The sequence below is a fragment of the Ascaphus truei genome, chromosome 1, assembly GCF_040206685.1.
Source record: "Ascaphus truei isolate aAscTru1 chromosome 1, aAscTru1.hap1, whole genome shotgun sequence".
NCBI classification, from domain to species: domain Eukaryota; kingdom Metazoa; phylum Chordata; class Amphibia; order Anura; family Ascaphidae; genus Ascaphus; species Ascaphus truei.
In genome coordinates this window covers 457,760,410-457,777,477 of record NC_134483.1, presented here as the reverse complement: position 1 = coordinate 457,777,477, position 17,068 = coordinate 457,760,410, and the positions used below count along the sequence as shown (strand labels likewise).

Sequence of the window (17,068 nt, the reverse complement as noted above, 5' to 3'; positions counted from 1 at the left end):
TGCTATGCGGTAATGTATACTTTTATTTATATATATATATATATATATATATATATATATATATATTTTTTTTTTTTTTTGGGGGTTTTTTTTTTTTGCTCCCAAAAAAAATCCATGTTCCCAATTACTTTGTGTCAGTTTAACAAGGAAAAATGGAACTGGTTATGCAAACCACCTTGTTTATATAACCTATGCAAATAGAAATCCATAAGAGCTGAGGGAAGGGTTTGGCATGGCACATTTTTAAATTGCCAACTAGGGCAAGCCTATGAAACCTGATTTGTTATGTGCATGAAATGAAGTGTCAATCTTTTTCGGTGGGAAAAAATGAATTTGTTGGTTCCAGTGGGTCCTATAACAATGGTCTGAAAGTGGTGGCTGACGACTTTATTGGTGGTCCAGAAAATCTTTTAGAAATTCAGACCTCATCTGATGTCCGTGGCATTTCTGGTACTGCCAGCATATGAGATCTGAGGGTTGCTTTTTAGATGCACGCCCATAATGTGTTAAATATGTCACACGTATGTAATAATCAACCCATTTATTTCTTTTTAATAGCGCTACAGGTGTGTGGTGGTTTTCCAAATGATTATTAAGCTCGGTCTACGCGCCTGGAAAGTGTTAGAACCGCTCTCTTAAATCCTCTTACAGCTTCCTCTTCTACTCCATGTTATACGCAGAGAACAGGGAATGCGCTGCAGCGCTGCATAATGATGGGGAAGCTTGGTGTGAGGATAAGAAATGGGCTAACGTATGATAACTGTGCTGTGATTTGGCAAAATGAGAATACAGTACAGTATGTAGTGATTTTATATATGCTATACGCACACGCACATGTCAGGTAAAATATCGCATCAGTACTTGATGTAAAACAGCAATTCCACCCCCGCTCCTGAAGCCTATATGAATTTAACTCCCTGAGCATGTGTGGGTTTTTTTGTTTTTTTTCTGCGCTTTATTCCAACCTCCCACATCTCCTGAATGAAGTATCAGATTAAAAAAAAAAAAAAACGAAAATGCAAGAAGAGATCTTTAATAATAATAATAATAATAATAATAATAATAATAAAAAAAACATTTTAGCATGCATTACGAACCTTTTCTATTTTTATATAATGCCATCTAAGAAATGTCAAAGTTACAAATGTTGGCTATTTCCTGTAGGTTTAAAATTGACACGAAGCAAAATTTGAGTGCTCATTTGCATGTCATTTCCCAGAATCCCTGGCTGCAGTGGAAGCATTGCATGCTAAGAAATAACGGGGGAAACCAGGGTTGCATGTGAATGTGCTCACAAGTGATATTTTTATTTGCTGCACACTGTAGGGAGAAGTAATGGTTTGGACAAGGGATATTGCAGTGCGTTTCTGCCCCTCTGGTTTTAGCATTAGTAGTCCCATGAACGTCTTTATTAGATTATTAATGCCAATACTTGATACTGCCATGTTAATCTGACATATGGGTTCTAAGAGAAATCTCTTGAATTCTGTATAGCAACACGCTCATTTATCGCAGTGGAAGGAGGCCGCTAATTCAATTATTTGTGCTTTTCCTGGTTTGAAATCTCTCTGGTTGTGGCTTATCTTTTCGATTTTCACTACTGGTTTTGTTTTCAGTAGCAGCTGCTGCAGTCAGTCAGCCCTGTACTTCTGCAGTTGCTTGTGTTTGTGGGCTGGGAATGTGGATTTTGTGGTTGCTGCATTCTTGAACCCATATCGTAGAGTGGGAAATAAGCATTTAACAGTTTTGCTGACACGGATATAAGATTGCATGTTTACATAACTGCATTATGTAACAGCACTGATGTCTACTCTCTCATGTTTCTCTACACCGCAGAAACACCCAAATGAATCTAATATTGGACTGTTCAGACATGCAGACATTTCTGATGCTTCCTAAAAGAACCGTTCCAGGGGCAGTCTAACAGATTTTATCAGTAACCAGGCTTGTCCTTGTTTTCCTTTTCAGTTCCCTTCCTACAGCTTATAGCCGCAGTCGCACCTAAATGGTTGATTTTTACATTTCCTTGGCTATATCCTTGTTGCAAATCGTCCCTGTCCAGCAATTGCAGAGAAATGTTAACCTCTTAAATACGTCTTGCATTGTACATGTTTGAAGATCTGCCAAAGCTCATACCAAATCACTGCACTTTTGAAATGAATGCTGCATTACTGCCGGATTTGGATATAGGTTCATATTTATTGTATTGTATGTCTTTATTTATATAGCGCCATTAATGTACATAGCGCTTCACAGCAGTAATACACGTGGTAATCAAATAAATAACAGATAATATAAATAACAGATCATGGGAATAAGTGCTTTAGACATAAAAGTAACATTAAGGAAGAGGAGTCCCTGCCCCGAGGAGCTTACAGTCTAATTGGTAGGTAGGGAGAACGTACAGAGACAGTAGGAGGGAGTTCTGGTAAGTGCGTCTGCAGGGGGCCAAGCTTTATGTATCATGTGTTCAGAATATCCACAGTGCTATTCATATGCTTCTTTAAGCAAGTGTGTCTTAAGTTGGGTCTTAAAGGTGGATAGAGAGGGTGCTAGTCGGGTACTGAGGGGAAGGGCATTCCAGAGGTGTGGGGCAGTCAGTGAAAAAGGTTTAAGGCGGGAGAGGGCTTTAGATACAAAGGGGGTAGAAAGAAGACATCCTTGAGAAGAACGCAAGAGTCTGGATGGTGCATATTGAGAAATTAGGGCTGAGATGTAAGGGGGGGCAGAAGAGTGTAAAGCTTTAAAAGTGAGGAGAAGAATGGAGTGTGAGATGCGGGATTTGATCGGAAGCCAGGAGAGGGATTTCAGGAGGGGAGATGCTGAGACAGATCTAGGAAAGAGTAGAGTGATTCTGGCAGCAGCGTTTAGGATAGATTGTAGGGGAGACAGGTGAGAGGCAGGAAGGCCGGACAGCAGGAGGTTACAGTAATCAAGATGGGAGAGAATGAGGGCCTGAGTCAGAGTTTTAGCAGTCGAGCACCAGAGGAAAGGGCGTATCTTAGTTATATTGCGGAGGAAAAAGCGACAGGTTTTAGAAATGTTTTGAATGTGAGAGAGGTGTCGAGTGTAACCCCTAGGCAGCGTGCTTGGGCTACTGGGTGAATGATCGTAGTTCCAACAGTAATGTGGAAGGAGGTAGTAGGGCCAGGTTTGGGAGGAAGTATGAGGAGCTCTGTTTTAGCCATGTTGAGTTTAAGGTGGCGGAGGGCCATCCAGGATGATATAGCAGAGAGACATTCAGAAACTTTGGTTTGTACAACAGGTGTAAGGTCGGGTGTTGAAAAGTATATTTGTGTGTCGTCAGCATAGAGGTGATAATTAAACCCAAAAGATGTTATTAGGTCACCTAGAGAGAGTGTATACAGAGAAAAGAGAAGACGTCCCAGGACAGAGCCAGAGAAAAGAGAAGACGTCCCAGGACAGAGCCCTGGGGTACCCCCACAGAGAGATCAATAGAGGAGGAGGAGGTGTTGGCAGAAGAGACACTGAAAGTACGATGGGAGAGGTAGGATGAGATCCAGGATAGAGCTTTGTTCCGAATACCAAGAGTATGGAGAATGTGAAGGAGAAGAGGGTGGTCCACGGTGTCAAATGCTGCAGAGAGGTCGAGTAATATGAGCAGAGTGTAATGACCTCTGTCTTTGGCAGCATGGAGGTCGTCAGTTATTTTAGTGAGGGCTGTTTCCGTGGAGTGAGCAGTGCGGAAGCCAGATTGTAGAGGGTCTAGGAGAGAATAGGTGTTGAGAAAATGGAGCAAGCGAGAGAATACAAGACGTTCAAGGAGTTTGGAGGCAAAAGGCAGGAGGGAGACAGGTCGATAGTTAAGTTAGAAAGACAGGTAGGGTCAAGCTTGCTGTTTTTGAGTAATGGTATGACTGTTGCATGTTTGAAGGAGGATGGAAAGGTTCCAGAGCAGAGGGAGGAGTTAAAAATGTGTGTGAGCGTAGGGATTTATAAGCAAGACTATTCCATAGGACAACTTATGGCCCCGGAAGACACTTTACAGCTGATTCAAGTATCTTCTGGCACCAGGCTGTATTGCACAATAGCACCGCTTAGTAAATATGCGCCTCAATCACTTAATTGGGCCCAAATGAAAGCAGTATGTAAAATATCTAATTACTGTATACAGTATATAGCAATTAACTGGATCACGGAGAGTGGACAAGTTACCAGCACAGGATACAGTCATAAGTCAGGGAATCCCAACTCCAGTCCTCATAACCCCCCCTCCCCAACAGGTCAGGTTTTAAGGATATCCCCGCTTCAGCACAGGTGGTTCAGTCAAAGGTTGAGCCACCTGTGCTGCTGCATGGATATCCTTAAAACTTGACCTGTTGGGGGGTGAGGGGGGGCCGTTATGCGGACTGGAGTTGGGAATCCCTGTTATAATTATTAAGGAATGTATTGTTCCATCCGACACTAGATAACCCGCCGTTTCGGAAGGGTTTGGTCACCCTTGGGTCCAAATTGTTGTGTTATCTAGTGTCCAATGGAACAATAAATACGTTATTAATTATGACTTTGTCCTGCGCTGGTAACTTGATCACTTTCCGTGATCCAACCGACTGCTCTAACATATTTTTCTACCGTGCACGCCCCCGGCCTATTAAGGCGATACGGTTTGTGAGTGTGATAGATATAGCTATAGATCTATCTATATCAAATAAAAAGATCACTTGTGAGCACATTCACATGTCGTAGACAGGTCTGCAACCCTGCCTTTCAGCATTATCACATAGCACAGGGGAGCGCAAACTTTTAGTGCTGCGCCCCCTTGTCTCTCTCCACCCAGCTCTTGCCCCTCCCCCACCTACCTTCATCCGCGTCAGCTGACGCTGCGGGGTCATGTCACGTGACCAGCGACGTCATTTGACGCGGATGACGTCACTTTACATGGCGTTGCCATGGCGACGCACCACAGCCGGCTGAATCCCGGTAAGTAAACAGTTGCAGGGTCCTCACGCGATCCCCCCGCATTTATTTTAAATGCCTGGGGGAAGAGCGCGGGGCCTCTGCAACTGCCTGCGCCCCCCCAGCACAATCTCCCGCCCCCCGGGGGGTCGCGCCCCCCACTTTGCGCACCGCTGACCTAGCGTACGGTGCTTCCACTGCAGCAAGGGATTCTGGGAAATGACATGCAAATGAGCACACCGTGTCACCTTTTGCCTGAAATCCATTTTTACATGGAACTAATTCAACAAGCTAATTCTCGCTGTTAACACAGTTTTTAAGCACAGCATGGGAATCAGATGCAAAGCCAGAGAAAGCACTCAGACATGTTACAACATTAATGGGCCCCTGATCAGTGTGGGGTTGGTTGTACTGGCTTTGCAATTTTCAAGACGCGCACACACACACCAGTCTGGTGCAGCTCACTAGGCTAAACAATGAGTAGTGGTGCCTGTATGTTGCTAAGAAGTACACAAACTATAATTCCCATAGTGATGGCACGACGGTAGAGGTTGAGAGGAAACCTCTGTCTTCAAAATCCAACACCAGTGGTGGAGCCAGGTTCTTGTGGGTGCCAAGTATTGAATCCCACTCATATTTGCCCCCCTCTCAATATGAAATATGGCTCCACGGGAGCTTTAGAATGAAAGGATCGATTTTTAGTGGATGAAATCTTGGGCGTTGGACAGGTAGCAATATTTGAATGTATTTGTTAAGTGTTACTTTCATTTAGAGCTGGGTGGGGTTTGGTGGGAAAATAGTCTTGTCAGTCTTGTAAGTCGTCTTGTTGCTTCCACACCTATTTTAATGTAATCTAAGCTATACATCCCCTCTATCTGTCAACAGACCAACTAGAAGGGAAGGAGGAGACATCATATGAAGGAAGTCAGACAATAATGTAACTAAAACCGCTCCCATGTCTCAGTTGACAGTGTTCACAGATGGCTTTCAAACATGATTATATAGCATGTATGCTAAGAGATAATGGGGAATAGGAGGGTTGCAGACCTGTCAGAGACACGTGATATTTTTATTTGCTGTACGGTGGAGGGTTTTTGTCATTTTTTTACCCACCGTAACTTACTGTATTTAATGTGTGCTGGATACCTATCCCAGCTTCACATTGCAAAGCCAGTATAACCAGCCTCACACTGAGGAGACCCAAAAGGGCGAAACAGCTGTCTGTGTGTAGGGTTACTGGCCATGCACTTCTTTAACCCAGGATGTGCTGAAAAGCTGTGTAATACGGCAGGCATACGCTTATGGGGACAAATGTCAAAATGGATTTGAAGCAAAATGGGACAGTGTGGTAATTTCTCAGAATACTTTGCTGCACTGACAGCACTGTGTGGTAGGTGATAATGGTGAAAAACAAGGTTTCAGACTTTCCAAAGCTGTGCTCACAAGTGATACTTTCATTTGCTGTATGCTATACGGTGAAGGTTTTTTGTCGCACTTTTTTTTATTTTTTACCCATCATAACTATTTAAAAATGATTTTAAAATGATACGAACGTCCTTAATCACCCAGATGTAGCCCATTAAACATATCCCTGCCATTAGTTCACTTAGGTGGTCTTAGTTGTGTTAGCACATTCAGTGCAAAATGCACCTGCTACACACACCCACATTCACTCAAATATTGTCATGCTCAAATGCAAACACTCTCTGAAACACACAATCACGATCACACAAGTACAGTGTCGTGGCCAAATACAGAGACGCATATACCAAAATACAATCAGTATACACACCCACACATTGAACCTGGGGCTCAGGCATTGAGCGTTTTATGAGGTCTCCTGGGGGTGATGGTCTTCGCTTAGTTTTCACTCATTGCTGTTGCCAAAGCTTCATGTTCTTGATAGTTTATCCTGTGTTTGTCAGCGTTGTGACCCGAGTGCTTGGAGTTTGTTCTGCTGCCCTTATCTCTTCTGCTTATCATTGATCCATTTTTCCAGTTGGCACCCTCAGCGGTGGACAGGGTTGCCACCACTCCGGGTTTGACCCGCAGACTACGGGTTTGGGGCAATTGCCTCCGGACTACGGGTTTAACCTGTTAATCTCCAGGTGGCGGCGTGGTTCGGCGGCGGGTTCTCCTGCATCTCCCTCCCCCCCCCCCTGCAACTCCAGTGAATATGGCTGCGCGGCATCGAATGACGCCGCGCTGCCATGACAACGGGACGCTACGTAACGTCATGACGTCACGTGTTCATAGGAGTTGGAGGGGGAGATGCAGGAGGACGCCGGGAGAGGCCGCCGCACCACGCCGCTGAAGGTAAGCGAGACATTTATTTATTTATTTATGGGTTGGCCTTCAGTAGAAGGTGGCAACCCCGGCGATGAAGAGGGAGTGCGCACCTCTGATTACCTTATCGTTGAGACGGGGCAAAGAAGATTGTAAATCATCTCCCCTTCAGCAGTCTGGTTGTAACTACAAACTAAGGAAAATGTTCATCCGTGGTTTCAAATATTATGCTAATAGAAAGTTAAAGTAATCAAGCATTTCCTTTTTAACGTTGTAAAAATACCTCTGCTATAAGAAGTCCTATGTGGGACTTTTTTTGTCTCTTGGTTTAAACAAACCTGATGGAAACATGCAAAGAAGTGTTGTTGTTGTTGTTGTTGTTTATAAATGCAGCACTTGCTCCCTTTACATAATCCCCAAAACTGGGAGATGTCCCATTACAGGATCAGAATCGGGGAGCTGACCCAGTAACATCGGTATCCTGGCTGGGAAGGAGATTGTTGGCGATGATTGGCCTGGGCGGAGGCTGAACACGGTGTACTTTTGCCTCCGGCAGTAAGCGAGAACAATACCAGGCAGATTGACCCTCTTTCAGAGTGTTGAAGGATGGGCATTTACTTAAGTGTGCTCCCAGTGACATGTACTGATGTGATGGGAAGCAAGCAAACAGGTGTAGGTATGTGTATGTGTGTAATGTATGTGTGTATGTATGTAGAGGTATCTGTACCATGTTAGCCTTAATAATCAAAAACGAATACTCAGAAATATACCGTTCTGTGGCTAACTAAATGCTTTTATTTATGGGAGCTTTCGAGATACACCGATCTCTTCTTCCGGCGGTGTTACAGTGAATAAAGCAAGAAAGGTTTTACTTAAAAACAGGCTGGAATGTTATCTGTAACTGAAACCTATCCCTCCCCCCTGTGCGGTATACGATTTATGACTTTAGGTGTTAAATGGTCCCTGAATGTGTGTGTAAATATACATTTAGAACGCGCCCACAGTGTATACAGGACTTTACAAAGGGTGTGCGTGGAGGGGGAGTGTATACCAATTGGTATACACTCCCCCTCCACACACACCTTTTATAAAGCGCTTTATACATGGTGGGCGCGTTATAAATGTATACACACCCACATGCACATATTCAGGGACCATTTAACACCTAAAGTCATAAATTGTATACCGCACAAGGGGAGGGATAGGTTTCAGTCACAGATAACATCCCAGCTTGCTTTATTCACTGTAACACCGCCAGAAGAAGAGATCATTGTATCTCGAAAGCTCGCACAAATAAAAGCATTTAGTTAGCCACAGAACGGTATCGACTATTTGTTTTTGAGTATGTATGTATGTATGTCATGGAGGATCACAGAAGTGATCAAAATACCAGGACGGCACAAGGGATAAGTAAAAAAAAAAAGTTTTATTCAGTCCATCATACAGACATATGTCTAATCCTGGGGATATGTCTGCATGATGCACTGAATAAACCTTTTTCTCACTTACCCCTTGTGCTGTGCTGGTATTTTGATCACTTTTGTGATCTTTCATGACTATTACTACCCACCTTTTACCATGCACAACCTACCACTCTACTGAGGGATTCAACTTAGTGTGTGTGTGTGTGTGTGTGTGTGTGTGTGTGTGTGTGTGTGTGTGTGTGTGTGTGTGTGTGTGTGTGTGTGTGTGTGTGTGTGTGTGTGTGTGTGTGTGTGTGTGTGTGTGTGTGTGTGTGTGTGTGTATTTTTATTTTATATCCATTTAATATGTCCAGAATTGGTAAACACATAAACATTCATACTTTGTTAATGTCACCTTTAAATAAGCCTTTATATGCTTTTTTTTGTTACATTTGTATCTATCTATAACTATATAAATAAAAAAAATGTTTGTGGTTTTTGCTGCCTGATTTTAGTATCGTATGACATTTTTAGGAAAGGTCAGAAAAAAACCCAATGCATTGCATCATCAAATAAATCACACACAAAATGAGTGCAAGGTACAAAATCTGAGATTAAAAACCACAGTGCAGCAAATAAAGGCAACAGATGTGCTGAAGCTACAAAGCATTATTCTTCTGTATTTCATTGTAAAGACATAAGCTGACATGTGCCTCAGTTAAAACATGTGCGTGCAAATAAGTGGTGTTGAGGCTGTACCACTCTGTGATCCTGATAAACAAGCCCAGCACGGTTACTGCAATGCAGAAGAAAGGCAGGGAGCGGGGGAAGCAGCAATCCTGCACCGTGTACAATGCCGTGATGTACAGGATACAATAGCGATAAATAACTTTATGGCATTGCCCATAGCCCAACTGGTTGAATAAATTCCCAATCACATGGCAGGTGCCCCTCTCTCTCCTTTTAGTTAAAGGGGGCTGAATTAAAGGATAGTATGCTGGGTTAAAGCTCTGCCAGTGCTCATTCAGGTGCAGCTCGCGGACATGACTGGTGGTATGTACTGTATATACATTGAGGCATGTTTAACCACTTCAGTGCCTACAGGGCTAACATTTCTTTCCACGCCTCCATAACATTGATCTATATACAGAATATAATATACATTTTAATTGTGTTTGACTCTAAGGTGACGTGGATGCTAAGGTGACATTTCCGAGACGTACCCTTTCTATTTGCAAGATAACATGGCATTTCTTTATTTCTCTGCTCTCGCTGTTGGAGACTGGCCTCCCTGCTTTTTCAGTAGTACAGTTAGGCTCCAGAGCCCGGCCTTGGTCAGCCTGTGTCCTTGGCATGTAGAACAGCTGCAATGTCATTTCCCTGGCACATTCCCACTGCACGGGCAGCTGTCATTTAACCCCTGCGCAGGTCCTTGCGGGCACCTCCAGCAGCAGAGACTTGAGAGTTTACTCAGGAGCTTGAAAGAGAAATGGCAGATATCTGCAACAGGTTTTATGGCGAGGAATTGAGGGACTACAACAGCCCATCCGCAGATCATAAATTTGGAAGTGAAGTCAGATGATTTTCTTTCATGTTTTGCGTTTTACTTCACTAAACGAGCATTACTATTCGGGGATGAATCTCCCTGAGATCAATGTACCATTAGTTTACTTGTAGAAACGTGTGTGTGTGTGTGTGTCTCGGTACGGGGTATGATGGCACCCCTTAACCAATGGCAGTGACCTGCAGGGGTAGAATTTGGGATGATATAAACATTTTCTTGTATAAATAAGACTTTGTACTGCATTAGTGTTTTCACGAAATTTTGTAACTAGATCAGCAGAAATGTGCAACAGATTGGGATTTCTTTAGCTCTTTGGTAATCTCACATTTGGTAGGGTGTTGATGCCTGCCTTACAAAATTGCAAGTAACTCAGACTTTGGTTCATTTGGGGCTTAAAACAGTACACCATTTTTTTAAATAGTTCTGTACTATGAGAAAATACTTGTAGCATTTATTTATTTTTAAAACAACTCTGACATGTTTTAATGTATTATAATGTAACAAGCCCTTTTTGTTTCTGTGGCAACCATTTACAAAGTCACAGATTCAATCCTCTTCTGCAGTTATTTAGTCAACCCCCAAGCCGAGTCTTCGCCGATGGGCAAGTTAGCTAATAACTTATAATTGTGTGTATTCTATTGACGCAAATATTAAAGGGGGAAAAATATAACGTTAAAAAAAATGGCTGCTTTAAGGCTAGATCCCCCGTGCCTGCTGCAGCGTGCGCTGCAGGGACAAGCACCGCCCCTCAATGGGCCAGCCTGGCAGACGCGCGTGCAGCGCTGACACCGAGGCCTCAGGCTTAGGCCTCGTCCAGGGTGGGAACAGGTGCGCTGGCACTCCAGCGCTGCGCCCTGCTCGGCCGGGCTGTTCCTGGCCGGCTAGGTGCGCGTGTGTCTGGGGGCGTGGCCACGACGTCACGGAGCTGGTTCGCCCTCATTGGGCAAACCGCTCACGTGACACGCTTGCGAGCAGCAAAATTACATTTGCTTGCTCGGCAAGCGGCTGAGCGCTGAGCAGGAGCACCCGCTTACGCTGGCCACGTGCATTGTAGCAACGTGTCCAGCATGAGCGCCCGCTCAGCACCACCCTGGACGAGGCCCTAGAGAGATTGTGCGTTTAGTTAACCCAGAATTGGGTTGCTCAGCTCTCTGAAGTAAGGTTCTGTCAACTACCACCAGGTGGCGTTCTGAGCTCGGAGTTTTGCCCCGTTAGATGCTTAGCAGGAGTTTTATTAGAAATATGTATTATTATGCCTTATTATTTTAGCAAAATAACTTCTTCTTTTTTTTCTCTTTTTTTTTTAACTATGTCCAGTATTTATTCATTATTATCTGGATTATAATTCACTCAAATTCCCACCAAGCATTCCTTTCTTCAAAGTGTTCTTTTATGATTGATCTACCTTTGTTTATGGGATAAATAACCCATCTCCTGGTCGGCAGTTCCCCTGATGTGTCTGATTGTGAAGCCGCATGTGAAGCCTGGGACTTTTCTTGGCCTTCGTGTAGGTTCAGCTGTTTGTCAGGTTGCATGTTCATAAACTGCATAGTTAGGGGACTTCCACAGGAATTGCTTAGAAGTGCCTCCATGCACCACCAGTAATGTTGGAGGGAGGTCTGATTTTGTTTTGGAAAACCTTTTTTATATTTTTCAGTCCAGCGAGAGAGAGATTTTGATATTGGTTATTTTTTCTTTCAGCTCCCAAGAGGATGAACGACCCATGTCACCTTTCTACATGAGGTATGGGCAGTATCATTTTTAATTACATTTACCTTTTAATGTTGTTGTTCTTGAATTCACCGTTAATGGGGGTATGGCCTATTCTTTATTACTACGAATACTTATATTATATTTTTTCTTTTACATAATAATGTTTCTGCCTGTTCCCCTTCTTATGCCGATCACTGTGAAATCCGGAAGTAGTTATGTTTCAGAAAAAAAATTGAAACTGTTTGTTTTTTTGCAGAGACTCCTAAAAACAGAACACAGTTATTTGCTTAAAACTGTAATCTGTGAAACTTTGGACTTCTGTCATTTCTCTACATCCAAGTATAATCTATCCATAGCTAAAGCAACATGTATTGTGTATTTTATGATGTATTGTATTTTATTTTGCTTTTCAAGGTTTGGCACTTGGGACTCTATTTCAGAAAATGACCGTATTAAACAACCGTGAATGAATCATTGATTCCTTTAGTTCTGGAAGGGACTCTTTGAACAGCTTCTGTGCCCTATAGACGTGCAGCACAAATCATGAAGGGTAGCACTCTTATGATGTACACTACATCGTAGGGGTTTGCACATTTTCCAAGGGACGTTCAGATCTGCAAACTAAACTGCAGGGACGACCCTCCCCTGTTTATATCAATGGAAACAGCAAGCGGTTGTATGAGTGCCCAGTAGAGCGATCACGTGTTGGCTAGTGCAGGAGGGTCTAGTGTGGAAAGACCCTTCAGCACCAAAGGGGTTAACACAGCTTAATATAAAGTGGAGCTGGTTTATCTCTATGGCAAATCCTGCATAAGTTGCTAAATGAGCTATTAACCTATTAATGAGTCTCTGATTTACATTTCGCTTGTGTTTATCGCCAAGTTACAGGAACATCTCCTAAATTAAGTAGGCATTATGAATATATGAATATATATAGATGGATGTAGAGGTTTCTGTACCGTGTTAGCCGAGCTTAATAATAAAAAAATAATAGTCGATACCGTTCTGTGGCTAACAAAATGCTTTTATTTGTGCGAGCTTTCGAGATACACTGATCTCTTCTTCCGGCGATGTTACAATGGATAAATTTAAAACCAGAGACAGAACATAAAACACAGACAGAGCTCAGTTTTAGCACATGCAGTGAAACTCATACACGGTACAGTGCCTAAATATATATGTATAAGTATCTATTAAGTAAAATGGTCTTTTAGTTTGACATTTTTGGCCAAAATTGTTGTAAGCCCCTGAGCCAACTGCACGGCAGACCACAATTCAGGGGTCCATAACGCTAATATAAATTCTGTGTAATAACAGGAAGAATGATTTATAGTAAATCTGTCAATATTAGTTGCAAAGTTCTAAGTCTGATTGAAGCCTTTATTAACCTGTACATTACCAGGAAAAGCACTCTGTATTAGAGTTGTCACAGTATATTTTACAATGGATAAAGCAAGAAAGGGTTTTACTTAAAAACAGTGCATCTTGGAATGTATCTGTGACAGAAGCCTACCCTCCCCCCCCCCCCCGTGCAGTAGGCGATTTATGACTTAAGGTGTTAAATGGTTCCTGATTGTTAGTGATGTAAGAGTGTGTGTATGTGTGTAAATATAAATGTATAAAGTGCCCACAGTGTATACAGCGCTTTACAAAAGGTGTGAGTGGGAGTGTATACCAATGGTGTGGGTAGGTGTGATAATGTATGAGGGTGTTGCATTACTATTAATGTGTGTAGATACTATGTGGTCCCTATTGGTATAGAGGGATAGAATTACATTGTACATATGTATGTGTAAGAGACAGCTATGTGTGCATTCATATAGCACAGTATGTATAGACATAGCCTTTAGCAGTCATGGGAAGAGAGTTCTCTTGTGTCAGGGTAGTGACTCATGAAGCTGCGGTCTCGATTCAACCTGTATGTAGATCCATACAGGTAAAAGGCAGGATGAACCTTTTCTAAAGCCAGCCTCGAAATGTCAATGTAAGCCACAGGAACAAACTGCAGTGACTGAATTGAGCTTTGTTACGGTGACAATACATGGTTACATTAAATGAACAGAAGTTATACATTAAATGGACAGTTAGAGATAACATGATTATGGGCGTATGTAACAGTTGCATTGTTACAGTACATACTGCAGTGCCCCATTCATATGGTGGGTTCCATTCCAGGCGCCACCGAAAAGCGCAGAAAAGCAGAACATAGCATTTGCTATGTCCACCGGCGATTTTCCGACTGTCCTACCCATTCTGTGCATGCGCAGACTCTGCTATCCCCCTTCTGTGCATGCGCGAACTCGGCCGTCCCCATCCTGCGTATGTGCTGACATGGCGGCCCCCTTCCCAATCCGCCGTATTGGAGGATCGCCGAGAAGCGTGGCCCTACTGTAGTTACAGTTACCAGATTTAAATTGTGTTAGAAAGAGGTAGGCTAGGCCTGCAATATATTGTTAATAGCCAAGTATTAATGCCATCAAATGCTGTTTTAGTTATTGAGTCAACAGCAATATCTTCTTGTCACATGCTGTAGGTTGAAAGTACATTCTGCACTGTAGTTGTCAGAGGTGCACTGGAAGTGAAGTACATTCTTTGCCAATCATATTACGAAGGACTATGTGGTGTAGTCACTTTCTTATATAACATGCACATCCTGAATATATCATGAAGGGAAGTGAGAAATACGTAGCACCATAGCAACCTTTTAGTTATGCATTTGTGACAGGTGTTGCTTACGGTATATAATGTTCTCCTACACTTTTATCCATAGCTGTAGAAACAGTCATAATTAACCTCTCTGGGAATGACAACTGGCGGCACAAATACATAGCATACCTTATGTTATCTTCATAATATGCTTTGGTTTACTGGGGTCCTTTTTTAATGCGGCAATCTCCTTGTATTAGATAAAGGGCTAGATAAATCCAATTGTCTGGGATGAGCGGAAAATAGGAGGTAATGGGTGTTGCCGATGGACCGCAACTGCTGCAGAGGGTCTTCGGAAGGAGAACACCTGATCCGGAGTTATGCAACCGTGATATCCTGCACTCCATAAAACATGATGTAGCCAGAGGGCATATGTATTTTCCATGAGTGCTGGTAAATGGTAGGGAGCTGATTAGGAAACAGTGGTCCCTCTCTTGGAGACCCCCTGGTTCAGGTAATTTGAGGAGTTGCTGCTGGAAGACTGTTAGACAGTGTACTATTTTGGGAGTGACTGTTTTAGGGGCAAAAAGTGTCTTTAAGAAGTGATATTCTCTGTATTAAATGATAGCCACATCAATCTGTTGTTACAAAGTTGGCTATAGCCATTGGAGTATTTTCTATAGGTTAGGTACATGCATTTAAACACGTGCCATATGTACATCCACTAGTACTTTCTTCTGTTTCCCACATTAATGTCTAAGGCCTGGGACCCGCTGCGTCCGGCGGCGCGGGCGGCTGCACGGGCTTTCCCCACCAGCAGGGGAATCCTCCCGAGCCAGTCCCGGTCCCCCCTGGCTGCACAGCTGACTACACGCTGTGACGTGTCAGCCGCTACGGGATACAAGAGAATTGTGATCCCTAGCGTTGACGCGTCACGTGGTGTAGCTGTGAGCCAATGAGGAGGGGAGGCTTCGGGAGGAGGGGAGGCTTCGGGGAGTAGGGAGGAGTGTGGAGGGAAAGCAGCGTGAGTGCCTGTCTGTGTGTGTGTATGTGTGTGTCTGAGTGCCTATCTGTGTTTGTGTATGTGTGTGCCTGAGTGCGTGAGTGCCTGCCTCTGTCTGTGTGTGTGTGTGTGTGAGTATGAGTGCCTGCGTGCGTGTGTGTGTGTGTGTGTGTGAGAGAGTGCCTGCGTGTGTGTGTGTTGCTTGTGATCAGCAGCTCCAGCCCGAGCCCGTGGAGGGAGGGAGGGGGGGAGAGTAGCGGGTCCCTCCTCTCAAGCCACGCCCCCCCTCCCGCTCAAGCCTCCCACTCCCGCCCACCTCCCGCTCCCTACAGACCGCATATCGCGGTCTGTGTATGTCAGCGCCCCGCCTGTCTGCAGTGCGGGAGCGCTGACGGAGGGAGCGGGGCCTTAGCCTTAATCTCATGATTTGTGAGGGTGGGGGGTTATGGGGGCAATGTATTGAGGAAACTAGAGTAATTCAGATGCAAAAAAACCACAGATTTATTAAAGAAAACCCCTATTGATTTTGATGGTAATTTTGCCTTTAATTGCATGTTGTGCAAATGTCACCCCCCTCTCCTTGAATTGCCTTGATACATGCCCCAATGTATCAACTTCTCCAAGATACTGCATCAGATTTATCAAGGAATAAGTACCATAGAGGATACCATTTTTTTGTTTTGTTGCTTTGATAAATAAGGTGCTGTTTTGCCACAGTTTAATAGCCAGTTGACTTTTGATAGCACTAATAAGTTCTCATCATCTCATTCTCCACTGGAATTTTTTCTTGCAATCTTTCCGCAGTGAGATTACACGGCAAAATGCAGAGCCTTCTACTTTCCCACTGAGTGCTTTCACTGTGCTTTATAGTGCAGCAAAGTGTCGGAAGTAGCATAGTTGCAGCCTGTTCTGCTGTTCCAGGGCCCAGGCAGTTAGGGGCCCACACTGCCACCCGCCTGGACACTGTACCTGCATTTCTATAGGGCCATCCCCCGGTGCCCTACCTGTGCAGTGGAGGCAGCCCACCCAGGCGGTGCTAACACGCAGGTCGGGCCTAACTTCTACAATTGCCGCCTAGGTGGGCTCCTGCCGCCCGGCCCACCGTTTAGCCTTTCCCGTCCCCTGGTGCAGCAATGTAAGCAGTGCAATGAAGAGTGGAGTACAGTCATACCCCGCATTAACTTACGCAATGGGACCTGAGCATGTATGTAAAGCGAAAATGCACTTGCAGTGAAGCACTGCCTTTTTCCCACTTATCGATGCATGCACTGTACGGCAATCGTCATACAGTATACGTGCATAACTGATGTAAATAACGCATGTGTAACAGGCTCTATAGTCTCCCCGCTTGCGCACAGCTTCGGTACAGGTAGGGAGCCGGTATTGATGTTCAGGACGTGCTGACAGGCGCATGCGTGAGCTGCCGTTTGCCTATTGGGCGCTATGTCCTTACTCGCGAGTGTACTTACAGTGAGTGTCCTTAAACCGGGGTATACTGTATATGTATACTTCTTGGAATACATTTTATTACCATGA

General features: G+C 43.9%; 1 protein-coding gene across 11 annotated transcripts in view; it reads left to right on the top strand.

Moving 5' to 3' along the window:
• FAM13A (family with sequence similarity 13 member A) overlaps positions 1–17,068 on the top strand; it is a 229,449-nt gene that overhangs the window by 149,439 nt on the left and 62,942 nt on the right. For all 11 annotated transcript variants that reach the window (XM_075565797.1, XM_075565806.1, XM_075565762.1 and 8 more), the window contains one exon: positions 11,872–11,913. In XM_075565797.1, coding sequence (XP_075421912.1) covers positions 11,872–11,913 — 42 coding nt within the window. The remainder of the gene's footprint in view (positions 1–11,871; positions 11,914–17,068) is intronic.